The sequence below is a fragment of the Pungitius pungitius genome, chromosome 20 (assembly GCF_949316345.1).
Source record: "Pungitius pungitius chromosome 20, fPunPun2.1, whole genome shotgun sequence".
NCBI classification, from domain to species: Eukaryota; Metazoa; Chordata; class Actinopteri; order Perciformes; family Gasterosteidae; genus Pungitius; species Pungitius pungitius.
The window spans coordinates 5,790,029-5,814,273 of record NC_084919.1 but is presented as its reverse complement, the minus strand read 5'-3'; the positions used below and the strand labels follow the sequence as shown (position 1 = coordinate 5,814,273).

General features: G+C 42.0%; 1 protein-coding gene across 3 annotated transcripts in view; it reads left to right on the top strand.

The window, feature by feature from the left end:
* fam184ab (family with sequence similarity 184 member Ab) overlaps positions 1 to 24,245 on the top strand; it is a 90,782-nt gene that overhangs the window by 60,936 nt on the left and 5,601 nt on the right. For all 3 annotated transcript variants that reach the window (XM_037448805.2, XM_037448806.2, XM_037448807.2), the window contains exons 14-20: positions 434 to 646; positions 4,915 to 5,068; positions 6,326 to 6,453; positions 11,335 to 11,519; positions 14,201 to 14,347; positions 22,629 to 22,746; positions 22,887 to 22,991. In XM_037448805.2, coding sequence (XP_037304702.1) covers positions 434 to 646; positions 4,915 to 5,068; positions 6,326 to 6,453; positions 11,335 to 11,519; positions 14,201 to 14,347; positions 22,629 to 22,746; positions 22,887 to 22,991 — 1,050 coding nt within the window. The remainder of the gene's footprint in view (positions 1 to 433; positions 647 to 4,914; positions 5,069 to 6,325; positions 6,454 to 11,334; positions 11,520 to 14,200; positions 14,348 to 22,628; positions 22,747 to 22,886; positions 22,992 to 24,245) is intronic.

Below are 24,245 nucleotides of genomic sequence, written 5' to 3'. Positions count from 1 at the left end.
TCATAAGTCGTTGAGACGGACTGATTTGGTGACTCATGCTGCTTCCTCCCCAAAACGAATTTGAGTGCTACATTCATTCCACCACACCATTAGCCAGAGTTCATTATGTACTGCAGTGAATTGCACACAATTTATTCACAAAAAGTAAGGAACTTTATAGCTCAAGGCTTAAAAGAATTACAAGAATCCTAATGTGGCGAATCTTTGTTTAAGCCCAAGTGATTGCCTGCCCTTTCCTCCGCTATTCTGCTGCACAAAGATGTTGCTCCTTACAGACGGCCTAAACCTCCTTAAACTTCTGCCTCACCCATTTGCTTTTCTTTTAATAAATAAGAAAATACATGAACAGGGTGTGGAAGCAGCAGCTTTTTCCACTGTCCCTGTAAGGGTCTCCCTCCCAATCTTAACATTTTGATGTCTGTTTCCTCTCTAGATCTCCCTGTTGAAGCAGAGTCTGGAGATGCAGCTGTCTCAGTCGCAGTCGTCGCTGCAGCAGCTGCAGCACCAGTTCAGCCAGGAGAGAGAGCACCTGAGGATGCAGCTGGACGAGCTGCAGACGGAGCACCAGAGGCGACAGCAGCGTCTGCAGGAGATCCACTGCTGCTCCATGCAGGACATGGAGCGCGCCAGGCAGAGGGACTTAAAGGTAGGAGATGGCCAACCCGTCCGCCCCTCTTCTTACCAGGAACCCTTGTGAAATGGACAAAGACCTGGATAGAATTATGATAACACACGTGCTTTTTGTTGAATCCTGTTATTAAACATTGAAAATGTTGTTCAGCATAGCGCTGCACACAAACCCATCTCTTATGGACCCAACTCATTACAAATAACTTGCGGCTCTTATGCTACGTTCACACCAAACGCGAAGTGATGTGAACTTAGCATTACTAAAACACTCTTAAATACCAGTACTAATTAAACAGGGCATCAAAGCACTTTTAACGGCAGGGCATTGCAATACCTTTTCTTGCACCCAAGTACCGTGCAACAAGCGGTGGGTCATTTTTGTGTAGAGCTCAGACTCCGTGCAGAAGGGCAGCCATGCCGTAGATAACCACAGAACGAGGCAGAGTCAGCACCATGGACAGCAACTCGATGCATAACGCCAACAAAGGCTAATTCAGCACCATGGAGAGAGTTCTGATATATAACCATCCTTATCCCCTCAGTCTCGAGAAGTTTGAGGCCATAAAAGCAAACCAGCATCTTCGAGAATACTGAAAACCTCCCAAGTTATTAAGATATGCACTCTTCGAAATTTGAGAATGATTAGAACTCCAGTCAAAGCTACTGCAGTGATGTCGTCTTTTCAACCAATCAAAGAAGCTCCTCCTCCATCCACACTTTGTCCAAGAGAGCTGTCAGTTGAGGTTAACAGGCAGTCATCGCCGTCATCACTTCCTCTTTTGGACAGCAGACAGCTTCTGTCAAATATCAATGCTGACAGCTCTGTATCTCATCTTTTATAATGAGCAGAATGCACACTCAAACCCCACGCACACCTCAAATTTCAAAAAGTACATTCTTCAGCGCTACTCCTTCCATTTCACAGTCAAAGTCAATTTGGATGAGCTATTAATTACAATCCCAAATCCCCTCTCCGACTCGGACGCTGTAATTGTCTTTTGCTTTTGGGCAGAGTGGAGGTCAAGGAATGAGGAATACAATGTTGTTTTGACAACTCCTTGAGTACAAATGTGTCTGAGGACAAAAGTGTGTGTGTGTGGGGTCGTGTGTAGGTGTAGGTGTGGGTTTGGAGAAAGAATATCACCTGTGAATCACACAGCACAGGAAATCGTTATTTTCCCGCAAACCAAACTGACCGCTGTAATAAAGATCTTCTCCTCCTCCACTTGACTCCTCTCTGAGGCAAACACACAAAACAGCTTACAAGCAATTTGATTTACCACCATATCTGTCAAACCCTCTTCTTTCTTGTGTTAAAAGCAGGGGAGTAAAGTGTTAAATGCTTTATGCGGGGCTTCTCTGGTTGGTGGAGTCTTTACATTTTCAGGGAGAGAAAACTCAATTATCTAAAGTGGAGGCATTAGATGGATGATTTGTGCCTGTGTGTGTTGGTGTGTGTATAGGAAGTACATCCGAGTTGTCTTATCTGTTGTGTTATCTGTTTGTGCACAGTGACATCCAGGGAGTAATAAAGTTGCTGCAAATCCCAAACACATTCTCATAACTTAATTTAGCTCCCTGCCTTCTTGCTGCAAATAGAATCAGTGACTGCAGAGAGCAATTGGCAGCCTATTGATTTGCTCATCATCTTTCATCTCCCTTAACTTCAGACTTTCGCTCACTTTCTTTTGCCCGCACGCACAGGCAGAATTGTTTTACCTACTCGACGAATCAATACACTAAAAGCCGATAATAATTAGCAAAAACACACACATTAACAATCAAAGCACAGTGTTTGATGTTAAGGTGCCTGGGCTTCAGGGGTTGTTGTGTTTGAAGTATCTCAACATCTTATGATTAGAATTGCAAAAACTGTACATTAACATTGCTGACACCATAAGCACTTAGCTTTTTTCTTACTTTAAAAAAAGTAATGTCAACTCCCATTATTATGAATGTATTTAGCTCTAGGCAAGGAAAGGCAATTTTAACAACAACAACAATTCAAAGTGTTTCACATAAAACCATTGTAAATCTCCTTGCTTTATGTTTGGATATTTCAAACAGTTAAGAACATTGATACATTAAAAGAAAAAGTCATTAAAAGGATAAAAAGACATTAAAAGATTTTAAATAAATTAAATTAGCAGCTTAATTTAAGAATGTCCGAATTGCGGAAACGGTAAATTAAAGGCAGCAGCAAACAGAAAAGTGTTTAATCTGGATTTAAAGGAGCTGACGGTCTGACCTGCAGCTTTCCGGAGCAGATAAACTGAACGCTGCTTCTCCATGTTTAGTTCTGACCCAGGGACCAGAAAGTAGACCAGTCCCAGACGTCATAAGGTATCAGCAGATCAGAAATGTACTTAACCATTCAGTGCTTTATAAACAAGCAGCAGGGTTTTGAAGTCAATTCTAGCATGCTCTTCTTGTGTAATCTCTCCAAACCGCTATACCAGAGAAAACATTTAGTGAAGTGAGGATAATACAGCAGCTCGAGTGCTGATTAAGGACCTGTTACACCTGCTTTTAAAGTCAGTGTGTCGGCTGCAGGTTAGTTCAGGCATTACGGCTCTGCTCTTCTGGGGCATTAAATCACCTGAATACACAGCAGATACGCTTTTAAGCTTTTAGACACTTTGCTTCCTCCAACTCTGTCTTTAAGTTGTCCTCTGGGTCAGGATTAAGACCTGTGTGAAGCTAATGGATCAGAGTTCCCGAGGGCCACAGACTTTGTGTTTTCATCCCTGCGCCTCACACTTCATCAGTATCATCCCCCTTTTTGTACTTAGTTAAATGGATTCACCCACCAGCAAAGTAACTATACTAGTAAATATTGACAATCCATTAATGGAATGAAGATTCCTTCACATAGACAAGCAGCACAGAGAGGAGAGAGCACGAGGTGAACATTACAGTCAATTTGTCACTCACTGCAATTAGGAGTAGTGAATGTGCTCCACAGAGGAATAAAAAGGAACGTTTTTGACTGACCCACGGTACCAAAACACCAATGATGGATGCAAATGAAGACGTTTCAACAAACCTCCTTGATAGCTACGTTACTACTGTGGTGAAATCAATGCCAAATGAAGTTTTATATGAAAGAGTTAAGCTAATCTCCATAAATCTATTTTGATTAAAATACGACAGATGTTGCCGTCAACATTCTATGAATATCATTTTAGAGGTTTCCTTTCGATGGGTTCGGGTTAGAATTTTCGAAATGTTGTTTTAATATATTACAGACAAAAGAAGATGGATTGAATGCAGTTTTCTTGTCTGCGACAGTGCTTTGTGTAATCATGAAAATCATGATCCTTTATTTGTGCGTCACGTAAATATGCAGAAAGCATTCGGCGTTTCATCGGAACTTCAACTATTATCATCCTTTTTTTTTTTATTACTGTAATTGAATGTAAATGTCCCCTGATGTTATTCATCTTTAACAACTCGTGATTGTCACAAGATGTGTTGTGTCAATGGTGATGGACAAAATCAAGTTGAAAGACCAGTTCAACCTTGAGATCGACTTAACTGAAGTTGGTAGAAAAAACAAAAAAAGTGAGACTTAGAAATAGGACAACAGAAAACAATGCACAAGAATATTGCGTCCAGCAGTTGCATATGTAAATCTATATATCATTCTCTTTTCTCTATATTTGTGTGAAAAGAATGGCAAAACTCAGGATTATTGAGATCAACTATAACTACTGTCACCGTGTTTACAACTAAAAATAAACTGGCCGTTGATGGTCGAATGTAACGTGGCCCTCAGATTCAACATGCCAGGTGAAAGCCAACGTTGCCCGATTGATGAGCTCACCGTGATAACACACTTCACAGGACCAACGTCTGTCCAGGTGAAAGAAGCATTGATTGTGAATGTGATTTTCTAAAAAGTTAAACCATATTTCCAGTGAACAGGCAATTTGATGCGGCTCCCTCACACATCCACAAGAGCTCTTTCTGCCAGAGTAATCGTTGGCCTGCCAGCATTGTCATTTTTGTCGGTCTGTGTGTATTATTATTGTTGAGGTTGTTCGGCACAAGAATAGTTTGATGCTGAAGTACTTCCCTTTCTCACTTTTCTTTTTTCATTCTTTATCTTTTACATTTGTCCTAAAAATTTTCATTCACAAATTTGACTCTCTTCCTCTCCCTCTGGTACTCCCCGTTTTCCTCTATTGCCCTATTCTCCTGCACGTCTTTTCGTTCCTTTCTGTTATCCCGTATCAACCTCCCCTGACCACCCCCCCTCCCCCTCCCTCTTCTCTCCATCAGGAGTTGGAGGAGCGTCTGCGCCATCATCACCATGCAGATCTGCAGTCTCTCAGAGAGGCTCACCGGCAGAGCATCGAGACACTTAAACAACAGTCGGAACAAGAGCTGCAAACGCTTCGCTTCGAACTGGAGGACGAGGGCAAAGCCATGCTGGGTAGGGGCTTAGAGTGTGTGTGTGTGTGTGTGTGCGTGCATCAACAAGATTAACCCTCAGATGACCCTGTGGCCCATTTTCCTATTCAACAAAAATACTTTTGAATGCACAGATTTTTTTTGTTTTTGTTCAATGTGCACAGATTTTTCAGTGAGGACTTAAAGATGTACAAGGCACAGAGCCAAAACATGGGGACATGTAACACCATGTAAAATACTCGTAAATGTCCTGAAATCAATATGTGAATTAAGTAAAAGTACAAAGGTGAGGGCATTAAAATATACTCGAATGAGTTTATCTATTATTTCATCATTATCATCTATCTCTAACTTTGCAAGACAGCATCCTAGATTAATGCATTCCTGCTTCAGGCTGGGACAGTGAAGCACAAATAACTCTGCATTTATACAGTAATGTATATAGACAGTATGTACATATATACAGGGAGTTTGTCAATGTAAATTTGGCTTTGTTCTTTTCATGGTTAAATCCAGTAAATACAATTTAGTTTTTCTTTGTATTGATGAGATTTTATATTCATCCCTTTTGATGTTTATTTACATACAATAATATGATGAGTAACAGTTAAAACATTGAGAACATTGGCAGAAAGTAGTAGAAAATCTCTCTTACCCAGTTTTCAGTGTGAACACACTGGTGCTGAGTGATGAATGGCCTTCCATTAACCTTCATGCCATGGTCCTGACAGGGGAGAGCTGCTCCCATCTTTCTCTCACCTCCCACATCCTGAGGTGCTTTAATAACACTCTTTTTACTCCTTATCCATTGCCCTCTCTCAATTTCCTCCATCCTCTCTGTGCGAGTGAATGTGTGTGTATCTGAATGTGTGTGTCTCACGGGAGTGTAGGTTCATGTAATGAGTTCATTGCAAAAAGAACTGCAGCGGGTCAGCTTTTACCGCTGTATTGCTTTATTCCGACAAATAAATATAAATGTGTCTTATTCTACAAGTAGAGCCTAATAAATGTGTGCTCTGTCTCTATATGTTTCTGAAAACCATTAGACTGTTTACAATGAAGGTTGTTCATTGGAGGGAGGATTAAAGACCACTCCGGCAAAGGCATCCAAGGCGCTGTTCATTCACTTTGTAATAAAAATGCCTTTGTCTCGAATGAACACTTTTCAAGCAGACCGAAGGTTGGAGGAAGCATTTCCAAAAGGCTTTAAAATCAGTGGGTCTTATCTGGGTTCGATATGCTCCGTACAGATGAAATATGTCCTCTTCTTTCCCCAAAGCCTCTCTGCGATCAGAGTTGAACCACATCCACGCATCGGCCATCGAACACCTGAGACAAAACCACCAGCAGGAGTCAGCTGCTGCCAAGGTGGAGCTGGAGAAAACCCTGGAGAACAACCGGATACAGGTAGGACACTGGTCCATTGTCGAACCCTCTGCTGGGGTGACTTAAATATGAATAGAAGAAACAAAAGCAATAAAAGCAACAGCAAGCTGATGCTGACGTCTAGGAAGCTGAACTGGATAACATCCGGCAGTGTTTCCCGTATGAAGGCAGTTTGCAGTCAGTACAGTGAGTGGCGACCTCCCCCAGCAACAATGAAACATCTAAATTTATTATAACCTTTCAGCTAAAGATGGTTCTGATGGGATTAGTTGATTTGAAAGACTAAACGATGAATATATTCATCACAAATGCATCAAGTTGTTCATGTGTTTATATGTTTAGATATTATTCAGGTTCCTTTATTTGTTTTTAATATCTACATGTGCCAGCTGCCACACAGAAATTAAATTCACCAGTGTGGCTAAACGCACACAAAACCAATCCCCCCACACACACACCACCCGGGCCAGCTATCCTATTACCATCGTCTTGTAAATCTTACTAATTACCCCAAACACCACGAGTTCCCCTCTCATTGCCATGTGATACAGATGTCCCAGCAGAGAAAAACAGCTGGTCGTATTGAAATCCCCCCCGCCCCCCCCCCCATCATCAGTCCCTCTCATCTTTGGTTGCCAAGGCAATCAGGGTCAGTGAAAGCTAATCGTCGAGGATTACAGTCTGAACCGCCTGCCAGTCATAGGTCTGCAGGAAAACACAATGGAAACCGTGGAAACGGCACACAGGCTTCTTTTCTGATGCCCGAGTAGATTTACATTGTTCAGTCAAGAAAGACTCCAACCGGCTGACAGTTCATATGTAAACTTAATGAGCTTTGGTTCCTAGTGCCGGCTTCTGGTTTGGTTTTACTTTTTCGGAAGAGAACTTTTTGGACCTTTAATAGCTTCATTTGGCACAGCAGAGAATCTGACATCAAAAGTGATGGCAGCGAGAGAAACGGGATGAGATGCAACGGAGGATTTGAATTGGGATCCATCTCTGTGTCTCTGGCCGACCTAATTTGAAAGAGGCTTTGTCCTATCTGTCCTTTCGCCATCTGCTGTTACCTCCCTTTGCTTTAAAATAATCCATCAGATTTTACGAGACAAACTGTGATCCACCTGGTGAATTTTCCTTTGAGGGTAAAATACTGTGGCTCAGAGAATTTGTGTTTACATTCTTTTAATGTTAGCTGTGCACAAGCTCTAAAGGCTCATAAACATAAGATAAGTCATCAGAGGTCAGTTGCAAACAGTCGTCCCCGCCGGGTTGAATAATGTTTTGTCCAATTGCTTAACAAAAATCAAGCAGGGAGAAAGAGGCTGATACACAGGGTACAGTGTTTATCATATTTATCTCATGCACAAAGGTTTGGTTTCACAAAGGAATTTGCTGTTATTTCTGTGGTACGACAACCACTATAGAAATATACATTTAATATAATCCTCTATTATTAACACACAAACCCTTAAATTCATACTGCTATACTTTATGATGGATTATGCTTTTTTGCATCTTAACTGATCCATCCTTTTATGAGAATATTCACTGTTAATATGTCTGAATTGTGTATTGACCTGAATAAATGCAGAGGATGCGGCAGTGTCAGTCCTGAGTAGTGCTGCCGTCTCCCTCTCAGCCTCAACAACCTCCATTGAGGACGGAGAGTGGACTGTTGTAGCTTGATGTGCGAAACCCAGGGCAAAAAAGTCCCGTCCACTCTCACCTCAACCAGTGAGGAGAGCCCATCGAAGAGAAACGCACCAAGTGTGCCATGTAAGAGCAGCTCACAGAAGAGAAAGATGCAAATGTTGATGGTGAACAAACCAAAACTACCCTAAAAGCTTGTTTGTGTGGGACACGATCAATCCCGCTAAGAAGTCCTTATTTTATTCTTTCCACTGGTGACAGACCGACGGAACATTTGTGAGATAAATAAGTTTGTAGAATTTCTCCCGTAGTCTTTGATTCAACATTCATATCTGCGATACACCTTTGAGCCGCATGGGAGGTCTGAATGTTTGCATGTTTCGGATGATTATGTTTGTCTAACTGACAACATATGATTGTTTTCCAACATGTAGGAAAATTAGGAAAAATAGTTCGAAATATCCATTAAAACAAACAACTATCTGGTATCTGGAGTATTCTATAAAAAAGAACAGCTAATTATATAATATACAATCTGTCAGCCTGGATGAATAATACCGACCAAGAAATGCCAGCCATCATCTTTGATACGTTTTTCCATTTTCAGTTGCAGTAGGAGATTTGGCCGGCTAATGTCCTCTCGCCTGATGAATATTTAAAAAACGTCTTTTTTTCCAAAGACCTGAAAATGAGAAAATAGAGAGGGTGCCAGACAAAAAATGATGGTGCTCATTTATTCCTTTATTTAAACAAGTTCTGTGGAGAAGAAAAGAGATTCGAAAGATGGTAGTGAAAGACACAGTGTGTGATGAACATTGAACAGATGAAGAAGTTGTAATATGAGGAAAATTAGTCCGTATGAGGCCCCTTGAAATAATGCCTCAAAACCCTCTGAATGCACCTAAATGCATTTTCCACCTTTCTTTTACCGTCATCATCTTTTGGGTTGGGGTTTTGTGCCTCTGTCTCTCTCTCTTTATTTCTATCTATCTCTCCAGAATGAAGCAGTGAGTTTGAGGAGAGGGAGAGTGAAATCAGTAAATAAGTCATTAAAAGAGGAATCCGCCCTGTCCCCATTGTGTTTAATTGCGCTGCTGGGTTTATGGAAAGTGAAAAATCTGCCAATGACATTAAATGAAGTTGTTGAGGGAGACTCAGATGGAGACGGATAGTGAGGCAGCAGGTTGTGACCATGAGGCGATTATACAAGATTATGGCTTTTGGAGATGTGAACACAGCCCTTGGAATAAATTGTTATAAAGTGGGAGGTTTAATGGAAAAGTGGGGAATCATTAGTGAGCAATAACGTGACAATACTCTAATGAATTCTCCTGGGAGTCTTCAGATCACGTCTCTGCCTCTTGATTCAAGTCTCTAATCATAATGATCAATTTGATAAACAAGGCTGCCACTGCTCCCCGTCACAGGAAGGGGTTTTAACAAAGCAAAGATGGTATTTACAGAATCAAAATCTCCTACTCAGCAGTTAAGTCGTTGGACCTCCATGACGTCATCATGTTGGGTTAGATGTTTCCCCTGGTGGACCCGTGCCTCAGGAGAGTCTGTCGGTGGCCCCTAATCTTTACAAAACCAGCCACATATGTCTAGTTTCATTTTTCAAAGAATGCTCAGTTTATTTCTTAGCACTTGCTTCAACACAGCGGTTGCCATCTTCTTTTGTCCGTAGCCGTGGTCAACCATGTGACCAAACAAAGATGGCCTTCTGAACCTCCCAGCCACCGCCATCTAACCCATATCCATGGGGCGGATTCCATCGACTGATAGCGTACATAAATCAGCCAGCACTGATATTTTAAGAGGCTTAAGAAGCTTTAAAAACCATAACTTCACACCAGCTTTTGAGAATTTGAGCGAGTCACATGCCGAAAAAAATGGATTCACTGTTGGGTCAGGCGGGTTCTATGTCTGATTGAACCTAGTCATTGTTCGGCCGCAACCCTGTTGACAAAGATGACTTGTTCCTCTTCTCCCTTCACACATATCACAGTGACATCTGGTGTCACTGTAGAGCTGAGAAGAAAAGAGCAGCTCTGCAGGGGCGTTGTGAGTAATTCGGATCCATGAGAGATGTGGAGAACAATGATGTCGTGACAGAGAAGCTTTTCCATGTGAGCCGGTTCTGGCTTGTTCTACAAGGTGCATTACATGCCGGCACAGCCACACAACTTATCTTCATACAATTGGAAGGTAGCACTGCTCTATCTCAGCCTTTTCTTAGGAGAAGTAATAAAGTCAGATGCCATTCATACTTTCATTCCTGGAGGAGCCATTCAGGTCCACGCGTGTGCATTTCACGATTCCTTCTTGCACAGTGAGTGATAATCATTATTACCCTTCACTGTCGCTCTATTCATTAACACTCATTGTCAGTTTGGCAGCATTTAACAGCCAGTGTGGACCTTTGACTCACTTACTGTAGATTAAACATCTCATTTAATGAGGAGCCAATTACAAAGCGCATATCCCTAATTAAACGTCTTTCATACTTTTTCAGACCGTTGTGGTTCATATCCTCGGTTGAGGAGGTCATGTTTTAGGTTTGGTTTGTTTGTCTAGTTGTCCGCGTAATTACCGCCGTTTTTATCCAACTTGGTGAAAGGTTGTAGTGTGAGCTGAAGAAGAAGCCATTACGCTTTGGAGCAGATCCAGTTATCATTATTATTCCCTTTGGTCCTCTCTCTCTCTCTCCCTTTTAGGTTGTTGTGTTTCATAATACAAGTAGAGACAGAAATCAACTAAAATCAACATCGCACTGAACTCCAACTTTTGTTCAAACTATTTTCAGAAAGATTTACTCCTACGTAAGTCATGTTGAGCCTCTTTTGTAAACCTACATTTACATGAATAGAAACATTTCATTGAAAATATGGTACATTTACCAAGAAACCAAAAGAATATTATTTTCAGAATTTTCAATTCATATTACAATTCAATTCATACTCGTTAAAATGGCTTTATCATAGAAATGCTTAAACAATAAAGTTATACTCGACAACTCAATCTAACTACCTGTTACCAAATTAACACACGCGGTGCCTCTCAGTTCATGTAAAGATGACACTGATCTAATAGTTGCTTTGAGGGAAATATAGAAAGGTAAACGCTTGTGTCCTTGGATTTTCCTTTCGTAGACAAAAAGTAATTACAAATCATTAGAGCATAGAACAGTATGGGAAGTTGACTCATTAAACCATGAAAATGAACACAGATCTGTTTTCCTCGCGTTCCTAGGAGCGAGAGCTGTTGGGCCGGATCACCGAGCTGCAGGAGGAGGTCTCCAGGAGGAAGAACCACATCGCTCAGCTGGACCACCAGATCCACACACTCAACGAAAATATCAGCACTCTGACTAAAGAGCTGGAGCTCAAGGGCAAGGAGGTGCTCAAGATCCGCAGCGAAGCCAATCAGCAGATCAGGTGATGAAAGCCTTCAGCTCAGAGGCAAAGAAGATATGCCAAGACTAAATGGCAACGTGCTACTTTTGTTTTCTACATATGTTAATCTGAAGTTATTGCAATTGGAAATACAGATTGGTTTATGTGAAATAATTTATATTAGGAAAGTTACATGTTGACTAGTCTTCATATCCGTACAAAAAACCGCACAAACTGACATCGTCGTTCTAATCCATGTCCGATACAAGAGGCACCTTCACATATAGTCTTTGAAATAGTCACCTTCACACAGTTGGAGCAATACTAGACCAGTGTGCTCACAATGCAGTCTAATCGTAATAGCTTGTAACCTGGCAACCAAGCTGCTCAACATTTTTCCCCTGAATTTAGAGTGGTGGTCCTTGAGTTTCCTTTCTGGATGGATGAAATGGTGGTGTTTTAAAATTCTTGCTCCACCATTAGTATCCCTGGTCAGTGTATGTTATCCTGTACACTACATCTCATACGTATTCTCCACTTCATGAAAACTCCCAAACCATTCAACACATTCTTTAGGGCTTAGAAAATGGGGGAGATTTTGGTGAACAGCTGATTTTCTGGCCAGCAGACAAATGATATCTGACACGTTCTCTGTTTAAAATAGTGTAGTTTAGTAATAGTAATAGTTTGCTCACCTCAAGCTTTTATTATCATGTTTGAGTCTGTGATTCAAGTTATTTCTTTTTTGGGAAATACTCGTACTCTAAAAGAAATAATACCACGTTTGTGTTCGTACCTTAAGTGCAGAACTGGAGCTTAGAGGTGTTTGCCTGAGCTGAGCATAAAGACTGGAAGTGCTAGCTTTGCTGTGAAACGTTATCCACAACTTATCGTTTTCAGCAGGTGAGTTCTAGATGCGCACTGATTGCATACAAAGTCAGAGGAAAGACGAGATTAGACACAAAGCTATTTGAATCGGTTTCCTAATCTGAAAGAGGTAAAAAAAAAAAAAGAAGTGAGTTTGACTGGAGAGTGCCTGGTGAGTAGCTTACACCTAGCTGCACAGTTGGTATTGGAGCAAATCCACACACACTGCAGCATTCAAATAACCATTTGGGTCGAGTCGGTTCGGTTTCACCCTTGCTGGCGGTCATCCAGCATTCATAGGGCCGAGGTACACCTGGACAGAGCCATGCTGTTTGCATGCTAAGCTTAGCCAATCCTGGCTTCAGCTTCATAGCTTAACATACAGGTACAAAAGTGGTCTTCATCTTCTCATCTCACCCCTCCAGAAATGTAGTCTTTATTAGAAACAGAACCAGGGGCTGGAATGTGGTGAGCAGGGTGGAGGAATGATCAGCAAGGTGGAGCAAGCTGAGTTCCTAATGCAGGTTGCCTGAAACCCAGAGGGACAGAGAACCTGAGGCTGAGGCAGACAAAAGACATTAAGGGGGGGGGGGGGGGAACCATTCCTGAGCGTTTTCAGCCGTAGCATTAGTTGCTGGTTTGACAAAGAAGGAGTGGAGGGCTGGAGAATATCAAGCCTGCAGCCTGATTGGGGAATGAATTCTAGCTGTGCCGGTCAATTAGTGGGAGGAGCACAGCGCCGACCATGACAGTTTTTCGAGAAGAAATGGCCACACTCCCCTCTTTGTCCTGTAATCCTGCGGCTCAATTTGACTTTTGACTTCATTATTTTCTGGATGACAATAGTTCCTGCCAACTTACTCTGCTCCAGTCCTCATGAAAGCACTGCAAGATAAGAGAGAGAAAAAGAAAAGCCCAGACAAGACAAATCAGTTTCTCTCACTCTGCCCCCCCCCCCCCGACTAGTGTCAGGAGCCATTGATTAGTGAAGGTTGTTTAGGGTAAAAGCAAAGTGGAATCTATAATCATGTTTTTGACTGCAGCACTTTCTTCATGTTTTTAAAGTGCCATATGGCAAATGTGGCTGAGCTACTCGTTAGAGTCAGTCATAGATGTACATGTTATTCCCATCATTTGTTTGATGAATGCTCCCACGGCGCCTCACCCAAATTACATGTGTTGCTAGTCTTCATGTATAGGCGTCCTCTCTTTTTCTCTCTCTCTCTCTCTCTCTCTCTCTCCCACTGCCTCCGTTACATAACTCCCCATCTGAATCCTGGTCACCGGGCTAAAAATAGGCTGATAAATAAATAAATAAAGAGGGAGCAGGGAGAGATAAGATGTGCGGCCCTCGGGGCGCGTTGGCCCCGTCAGAGTGAGAGGCAGACAGACATCCTCCTTCAGCCCTCGCATCCCTTTCATCAGCCTTTTTTTGTTCATGCTCATTTAATTATTATCCTCTTTTATTCCCATTTCCCATCCTCCTCTTCTCTCTTTAGCTCCTTTTCCTCCCATAGTGAAACCCTCCAAGTGTGCAAACCGCACATTTCTGGAAAAGATGAAGAGAATTTAGTCAATTTAGTTTTACTTTAATTTGTGACAACACATGGCACATAACAGCCATGGTCATATATTTCACCAAGTGAAATTTTAATACAGCCAGATTTATCTGTTTTGTTACTAGTTGCTTTCAGTAAATGTAATTGTATAATCCTGTAAATAATGAAATAACTGAAACACTATGAATTGCTGTTGATTTAACTTTAAAAAACGTTAAAAACGAGGTCCACCTGGACCAGCGACAAGTTACGTGAAACTGAGTGACACTTAACCCTCCACTCTATCTTCCCCCCCAGGGCTCATGAACAAGAGTTGACGAAGAGGCACGAGAGAGAGCTCACCGAAATGAGCGCCGTCCACAGCAGAGAGACGCAGAACATGCTGTCGGACTTCAACAAGGCGCAGGAAGTGCTCAAGGACAAGATCTCCGCCCTTCAGATACTGTATGTACACGCCGTCTTCACACCGCCGCGCACCAATGACACTTTGGTGCGTCGCTGTTCATTCGTGATTGCCGCGTGCGCCGGTCAACCTGTTCGTCCTAGATCAAGAAAAGGTCTTTTTTGCTCGTTGTTAACCTACGCAATCGTGTAAACGAGGGCAAATGTAATCACGCTAAAGCAGGCGCATCCATGCAGACTTTCTGTTGTGGTTTTGGCCTGCGTCAAGGGAAGTGCAGTCAAAATCAGGGGCCCGATGAACTAAATTCTTCCCAGCTAATCATGTAGCTTATGTCAGATGTTAAAAACAGCTGCAGCAAGCACAATGGTGCATGATGAAACTGGCTCGCCATGAAAGGCGGCAAAGAGGATAGACTAACCGTTGCTCCCTCATTCCGCAACCGAGCCGCAATCTCCTGGAACAATGGGTTTCCATTTGCAGAACAAATAAAAAAAAATGTAAAAAAATAATAAAAATGTCTCCATGAAATCGAGGGTTTAAGTAAGACAAAGACAAGTGCGTACCTTGCTTCGTGCTCCTGAATCCATATTCATGCACACTTTCAAACAGGCTTCTGCAAAGAAAGAACTGTGTGTTTTGCAACTTGATACGTGATTTGTATTTTTTTTAAAAGCTTTCCTTTTAGGAGTAAAATGATTCCATTAAGTGTCAGTTTCATACCCAGTATTTTCAACTCTGAGTCAACATGTGCTTCGACTGTGCGCTCAAGCCACGTGAAAAGCAAAATGTCCAGCAGGCTGGGCCCTTCTTACAGTTTACAGGTGAAACTCGAAAAATTTGAATGAAATATTATAGCCATAATCATCAAAAGGATATGAAATAAAGGCTTGAAATATCTCACTTTGCATGTAATGAGTCTATATAATATATTAGTTTCACCTTTTAAGTTGAATTACTGAAAGTAACGAGCTTTTGCACGATATTCAAATTTTTCGAGTTTCACCTGTAAACTGTAAGAAGGGCCCGGCCTGCTGGACATTTTGCTTTTCACGTGGCTTGTCTGATGTGTTCATCTGAAAGGTCCCAACTGGTGCATCGTGTTGCTGATCTGATAGGTATCTTAGCTGATGGATAAGTGTGAGTTGAAATCAAAGTTTCAATGCGTCAAAAGGTTTGTGCAGGAGTCACCCAACACGTCTTTTGGTACTTTTGATGAACTACCAAAACTTGAACTATTCAATACCTTGAACTGTTCAAATATGAAATTATGTCTCCCCAACTTTTATTTAAAAATAGCTGACCGAAAGTCTTTATATTGCCCTCTTCAAAGCCACCATTTACTTTGAAGAACAGGGGAATCGCTCCTCTACCGCTGTCTCGACCGCTTAGTCTGTTCGTGTTGATGTGGGAGTTTCCCATCCGCACAAACCTTTTCCTATCTGGTACTCATGTCAACCACTATCTAAGTTATTGTTTTATAAACGTAGCAAAAGCCGCGGTGCAGAGACCCAGCTCAGGTCCCTAGAGAACATTCATTTGGAGGGACTTTTTCACGCCATTGGATTAAAAACCAATATCATTATAAGGACAACAAACGTTTCCTTTGAACCCCCACCATTATGAGACATGTCCTTGGTGTCATTGGCTTTGGCTGTACTGCTTTGTTGATTTTGCTCCCCTTTAATCCTCATCACTTCAGCAATGGAATGAATGTATTTTATAATGGTAATTGTTTCATTATATACTGAGTCATTTGTGCATGAATACTATGTTATTATGAAGCATGCCATGCTAGGATTTCATTCTTCTTGTTGAGGTCATTTTCAGTTGTTTGGAAAAATAGAACATTAGAATTATTCACCTTTAAAAAAAGAAAATAAATCAGACGCTGTTTGGCCAAATGTTTTTGGGAAAACAAAGTTAGCAGATCAAATATCCTTCGGTGAAGGCCTTGCAGGGATCAAAGACAAGTTATATAAGCATGGAACGAACATCAAGGATATTTAGCTCAGTAAGTAGGGAAGACATTCCTTTTTTTACTGAATACGTAAAAGGGAATTTATATTATTGATGACATGCAGTGGGTGTGTAGGAAGTGAGGAAGCAAATGCTGCAGTGTATCGATAGAAGGGAAGAACACAAGAGAAAGCTGTGGGGAGGCAGCACGTTGAAAGGGAGAGAATGAGCAGAAGAGTGTGTATGAGATGTGACGTGGATGGCTGCCGGTGCATTCAGAGATTCACAGCAGAGGGTGGATGCAGGAAGAAATAAAGAAAGGAGTTGAAAGGTACGCTTTGCCGCTGGGCAGTGGAGGATGTCAAGTCAGAAGGGAAATGAACCAAAGCTCAAGAGAAATCAATAGTTTCTGAGGTGGAGAGAAGAAAATTGATATAAAACAGAATAAGATTTAAAGAAAAGAAAAGCCATATGGAAAACTCTGGTGTGTGTGTGTGTGTGTGTGTGTGTGTGTGTGTGTGTGTGTGTGTGTGTGTGTGTGTGTGTGTGTGTGTGTGTGTGTGTGTGTGTGTGTGTGTGTGTGTGTGTGTGTGTGTGTGTGTGTGTGTGTGTGTGTGTGTGCTGGATTCAGAAGGCGTGTGGCCAGCCAACATCCTCTTCAGAGCTGACCTCCTTTTAGTTTGTGTCAGCCGGGAGCAAAGCGCCACCTGCCTGACCAAAGAGGATGTGCATTTAATGAGATCATGTTTGTTGGTTAATACTCATATTTATACAAAGAAAATGCCATATTTGAACCTATGCAGCAGTCCACTCAAGGTCTGCTGTTTGCCAATTGCTCAGCAAAAGTTATGTATTTACATACATACACACATACTAACTTATCCATGCAATTTCCCAACAAGGAATGCAAATCAAGAGAGATATTATTTATTATTCACAGCAAAAACAACAATGTGAATGTGCAACCGTGAGAGGGCCTGTAGTGTGTCAGAAAGGGTTAAACGCACACTCACGCAGGAATTAAAATAGGAAATGATTTCCTTTTTAGTTTTACTTGCTAAAGTTATCTTCTTTAATCTTTTGGGACAATGCAACTTAATGTCCAAATACCGTTTTACAGAGATTTTAAATCTGATTTCGCCTCGTCTTTAAAAGAGGATGGATTTTGCCTTTTGTGGCGTTTTTGGTTCTTCAAGGATGATTTCCCCACAAAGTTGGGTTAGTTGAGCATTTTCTTTCTGAGAGATGGCGGTGCCAGTCACATGATTGCCCAGACTGGAACATGTCAAAAACTATTGAATGGATGCTATTCCCTTTTTTATTAACATTCATGGTCTCCTGGGGATGAAACTTTGATGATCCTCTGACTTTCAATGTCTGGACAGGTGGATGGCCATGCAATTTGACACTCAAGTCTTCCTCTGGACTAATTGCAATAACTTCAGGACTTCATTTAGCTTTAGACTCATCATGTGTAACAAAAAGGTTGCTCAACCCTTTACAGATTGTACAGGAAATGAAGTTTACAGACTAGTGACACAGTCAAGTTCATGTGTTGTTTTGACCAGTTATCTGGGACAAATTTACTTTAATGGTCAGCAGTTTTTATTTTCTGTCTGTTTCTTCAGTTTATCCCCAAAAGAGAGGCATTTCTGGGCCTGTCCACAGAGATGATGCACCGCCTTGTGTCTAATTAGCTAAAACACAGATCTTTCTCAACCAGGGGTCCTTTCCTTTCCCTCCTAATTAATTGCCGCGCTGGCGGCGGTCTCCCTAAACACCTGCTCTACTAGATGCTCCACCATTTCAGGAATATTTATTATTTTGACCTCATCGGTTGAGTTCGAAAGCGTGTGTTGCAGTTTGCGTTTTGCTCATCTTGCTGACTCGAGATGTTACTAGTCATCTAGTCACATCTGTAATGGAGTTTTTTTTTTTTAAATCCTTCTTGCAGACACCTGAAACACAATTACAGTCTACAGTGTAATGACTGTTCTGAAATCAGTGATAAGTACATTACGCTGCAGATAACCATCGCAACAGCCACGTAGCTTCCCACTGCATAACCGGTTGGACATTTTCAAGAGGAAAAAAAAAGTCTGGAACACTCAAAACCTGATTTCTTCTCCTTCATAATACAGCCCCTTTTTTTTAAAACAGACTACATTATTGCTGAATTGCCATACAGTTTTAACGCATTGTTTTGACTTAATGACCTATTTTCCTATGGCCCTCCTTTGTCTCTCAACATTATTTTCTATGATAATCCTCCCCCTAAGTGATCATTTACAAGAAAAACAAATACTTAACTGGGGACAGTTCCGTACAGCTCAGAGTGCGTATTTACAGTTATAAGATAAGTAACTTCATCAAAGGGAAAGTCTTCCCCCATAATTGATGCTTGTTTGAAGTCACTTTAACGTATTATAGTTTGTTAATGCAGCAGTGGCAACAGAGAGACATGGCCAGAAGGTAGGGAAGATAACTGAAGCACTTTAATTCCAACACGGACCATCATTCACTGTCTGTTTGGGTTTCATTAAAGTCCACAGAAGTGGAGACTCCAAATCATCATCTTATCGCAAACACCACCTCCCCCCCCCAAAAAAATATACTGCTCCCTAAAAAAACCTCTTGGTTCAGCATGACTACTGACGTTTTCACACGTGTCTATTGACCCGACCCCTGCAGGTTTTATTGAAGGAAATCGGTTTCATGGCTTGCATACAAGCCGAACCACAGCTGGTGCGTCTGTCCAAACCATGGAAAGAGTGAAAAATACCCCGAAATGTGACTAATGCAAAAGGGTTGCTGATGCATGGGTGACACCAGTTTCCTTGACACAGCTGGGTGAGGCAGAAGGTCTTCATGCCCAGTGAAGGGTTGCTGATGCTGCGGCAGTCAGGCGTATAATAGCTGGACACCAAACATTTGGCCTCAGTATGCTCCTGCCCAGACGATATTTTCTTCAACCAGCCAGTTTTAAATAAAATCCTCTCATTCATCTCAGAAGAACTGGCTAAAAGAGAATAGCGCTACCGACGTGTTGGCCTTAGATCATGCTCTCAGATTCTCGGCACGGTTCAGGACAATCACATTAAAACTTCTGTCGCACATCCATTACAGGCAGTGTTGTGCCTGAACGCGTTCATTGAACGATAGTTCATGAACTCGTTCATATTTTGGGCGAACGTGAAGTGAACGTACTGTATTAATGCCCGATGAACGTCACTGTGAACTCGTTCATTCTGGTGTCTGTGAACGGCGCGTTCTTTCAGGTTAACGTCGTTCAAAAGGGTGCCAGATTTCTATAGAAAACACACTGTAAACGCGCCTTAATAAGTAGCGGAAAAAACACCCGATCTGGCAACACCAGCCTCCAGCGTCGCGCATGCGTCATCAAAAAAAAAGAAATGCATGGAGGCGACAGCTGCGTGTAGCAAAGAGGCGGCGTATAATCATTGAAATGAGTTTTATGGAGTTACTGACAAGGTCGGTGAGGATGGGAGGAATCTGACCTTTCTTTGCAAACATTTGCACCTTAATGATAACTGTCGTGTTTTTATTCCTTATTTAAAAAAGACCATTCAAGCAGCATGTGTGTGAGAATGTACTGTAGGGGTGAACGCTGCAGCTGCTGCTAGTGTGGAGTGAATGGACAGCAACATTAAAGCAACAATCCCCTCAATGCTAATGTAAACCCTGGTTGGATAAGAATCGGATATGAAGATTAAATCTGATGCATAGCTTCAGTGTTAAAACTGATAAAATAATTGCTGTCTGTGGCTCTGGGCTGTGGCAATAATTTTGAAAAATAGTAGCTTGCAGCAACATATGGAAAAAAATAACTGAACTAGTTTATTTTTTGGAACTGTGAACAAATATTTTGAAGTGTGAACTATGAACTGAACTAGTTCATTTTAAAATTTGTGAACTGAACTTTGAACTAGTTCATGTAGAAAGTGAACTTTCCCAACACTGATTACAGGCGCTTAGTTTTCTGGTGTGGAGAGAAGTCCACTCTTGCAATACAACATAACTCAATCTGTACTGTAATAAAGACTGGCTTTAAACAGAACCTGTTCTAGTGACCAAGCGTGAGTCTGGTTTCTCTTTGCTTTGGAACGTACTCGCATAGAAATAGACACACAGCTAAAACTAGGACAACCAAAAGCTACAGGGGATGTTCGCTGTTACAGGGTTATTGCACGTGGATTTGTTCCTGTCACAATGCGACTGATGTTCAGTGTTCATCAGAGTGACGGCCAGCTGAAAGAGACCGTTCTTGCGTCTGGTTGTTTTAGCATCCAGAATGGATGGCACAGGTTGTTTCCTGGGGGGGCGGGGGGGGTGGGGTGGATCAACATGTATGAGTCCTGAAAGGGAGCTGCATTAGTAAATTCATTCTGATACAAGCAATTTCTGCAAGTCATGTCCATCACCTAGGCTGTACACGCATTGCACACCCCGAAAGTTTGTTTACATGAGGCCACTAACGCGACTACACACCACCCAACATCTACGCCCTGCGACGGGATCCACCCAGCTGAGCCAACGCGACACTCAGGCTGTTTTTAAGACAAAAATGTAGATATATCCACTGCTTGATGGTAGCATTTCCAAAGGACACAGCTGAGGTTTTTTTTAGACCATTTGCGACAGTGAAGGCCTCAACAAAGACAGCTAGGAATTGAGCTGCAGTATAAGGCCGAGTGTCCACAAAGCATTTACACCGGCAGGACCTTTGTGAGAAGGACGGAGATCAGAAGGGCTCGGACCACGCCGGATGCTCACTGTAGGTGGCACAGACACTGCAGGAGCAGCAAAGGAGACTCTGATGCTCAAAATGACCGTCTCACAGGAGCAGCCTGATAAATCGTCTGTCAGGGTGGCAGACGGACCAGCACAACAGCCGCAGACAGTTCATCTGATGGAAAGTGCAGATCAGCGCGTATCTGTATCGCTGAGCGATGCTAGAATGGCTGCTCCTGTCCAGCGCCGTTCACTCCTTGGACAGGGCTCGGTTTATCAGGAGGACAAGCTGTCACCATGCCTGGCCTTTCACGAGAGTGTGACTTCAAGCTGTGGCATAAATGTCACACCGCCCCCCCCCCCTTCAGCCGCTTGGGCTGTGGCGGTGTGGGAGGTGAAAAGCTGTTTAGCTCACCGTCACATAAGGAATTAGTGAAACAGCTGAACGTGCAGGGAAGTAATGTGGTTCCATAATTCATTTTCAATATTACTGAAACACGTTTGTTTGTTAATTTTCATTTAAAGAATTTACTATTATTATATTACCCACTACTGTGGGTAAAATGGCACAGAGAGTGAAAAGAACCTGAGGTTTTACCCAAATTATGATGTACCTATTTTAAAAAACAATTTTGGGTAGTTCTTCTAACAATAGCAACTGTTTTTTTTCTTCATGGACTGTGAGGGGAGAAGATAGCAGGAAAGGGAAGAAACCGGCGACAATCCCTGTTTTATTGATCAAAAGCTAATGAAAAAGTAGAGTCTGTTCCCTCATATTTTTACTCCCTGTAGTACCTTTTAATCCATTAACTCTTAAATTGTCCTTGAAATACAGACACACACACACACACACACACACACACACACACATCTTACACTTTGCAGTGTGTGTGTATGTGTAAGTCCTACCCTTTTTAGATGTGTAGATAAAAGTTAATGTTTAATACACTGTTGATGGACTCTTCCCTCAGGAGGAAGTTCTGAAGTTCTGTCTTATTTGCATAGGTGGCAGACATTCAGATGCTTTACTTATGCCACACTGTAAAAATACTCTATAAAGTCCTAAATTCAAAATTGTACTGCAGTAAATGAATGTTTGTTATCGACTAAATTAACTAAAAGTATGAAAAGCATAAGAACTTTGCAGTGAAACGCTATTAAATATGATGTTTTGGAATATGCAGTATATTACTGCTGCCTTTCTATGGCTGTTCCATTATACTGCTGTAGATGTTTCAGGTCCTTTTGGTTGATTTAATCATCATCATGTATTTGTAGCGTTGTCAAAATATCTCTAAAAAATACCTTTTCATGAGCTAAGAAAAGCCAGTTTTCAGCTTGGTGGGGCTGCCTTTTCTAGCTGATCAACTTCTTACGCTTCATCCCTCAGCTTATAACCAACATTCAAATTTGGAGCAATTTTTTTTTACATATTTTTACCAGGCTGTATGAAATATTCAAATCTGAAAAGTTAAGCTGTCAGATAAATTTACTGCAGTCAAAAATGTGCCTCTGAGATTCAGGCAGCTGAAGTACAAGCACCAATTCCATCTTAAAATGTACAGTGTTCAGGAAGTCTCTCCGGCTCTCAACATCTCTGGTTGTGTCTCGCAGGCTCGAAGGAACCGAGGACAAGTTCAGGAACAGGGAGAGTCGTCAGGAGGACCTGCAGGTCATCGCTGAGCTGAAGGACATGGTGTCTGAGAGAGAATCTCTCGTCAAGAAACTGGTGGTAGGTGACTGACCGCGGATGGCGTCCTGTGCGCTCCGCACACGGTACAGGGGTAGAGGTGGAGTCCTCCACCTCCCGAAGCGTCTCTGACCCCGACGTCTTTGGTCACCTGACGTGTTTTGATTGTCTTTCACCTGCAGGACGATAAGAAGTTCTACCAGCTGGAACTCGTCAACAGGGAAACCAACTTCAACAAAGTGTTCAACGCCAGTCCTAACGTAGGAGTCATCAACCCGCTCATTAAGGTAGGCCCTGCGCTCCTGTAACACGCTACACACACACACACACACACACACACACATCCCCTCATGAGCCGACTTCACCTTAGCACATGGCGAAGAGCAGATCCACTTCCTCTCCTCTCCGATCCATCTGTGCTGACTGACCGAGGACAATCAGTGCTGATTTTTTGGTAGGTACTGTTGCCTTGTGGTTACCATGGTAATTTCCAAATATTTTCCTAAGCGCTGGAACAAATGAGACCATTCTGAGGCGGCTGCCAGCCTTCACCTGAAGGTTTCAAGGCCGAGGAGAAAAGTCTACTGCAACACTTAATGCCACAAAGGGACGTTTTTACACGGGAAAATACACATTCCAGTGAAACAACAAATAGCGGATAGTAAAAGGGTGATGAAAAATAAAAATCGATTTGAACAAGTTTTTTCCAGTGCAAGGCCAGATGGATGATGACAGAAAACCAAAAGAAAAAATTAATAACAGTCGAGCCTCCCAAGGTCTCATTTCTTTACAGCAACGAAACAAAGGTGTTCAAGTCAATGCTCCGCCAAAATATATAACACTGGATTTTTCAAATATAACTGATTCTCTTGAAGTTCTGTTGAAGTGAAAAGAAAGGGAATTTCCTGAAGTTAAATGACCAAAATGTGTGTTCATGCAGGATCCCATTGCTCATAATGAGAAATGTGTTTTCAGGGCTTTATGCTCCCAGTGCTCATGGAAAACACCATATCTCATTCCTAGCTGTACATCTGAGTGGAATGGTCCCCACTGCATGATCAGTATCTCTCTGTTATTGCCATCTCTCGGGTTCTATAACTTCCGGTAGTTTTGTACCTGTCACATGTATTTTTTTCCCCCCACATATCTGTATATGTGTATGTTTGTGTGTTCACCGTTTCTTCCACTCGATTCGATTGTTCTGACTGTTTTTTCCTCCCAGCTCTCCTTTGCTTTCCAAGCCATTCGTTTCCTGCTTCGGCTCATCTGAACTTCCATTCTGCTCAGAGCGAATGCTGCTTCTAAGACTGTTGCTGAGCGATGCCAGTCTTCAGATTGATCCATTCACTCTGCTTTCGATCAACCTTTAGATAGGATCGAGTTAGCACGCTGCTCTCTTCCTGTCTCTGTCACTGGATGGACTGTTCCTACCTTCGGGGCTCTCCCTGTTCTCCATCTCCCCTCCATTTCTTCTTATCTTTTCTTATTGTTTCCTTTTTAACTTCCTTATTGCTCCTTTTTTGACTCCCGTGCCCCCTCTT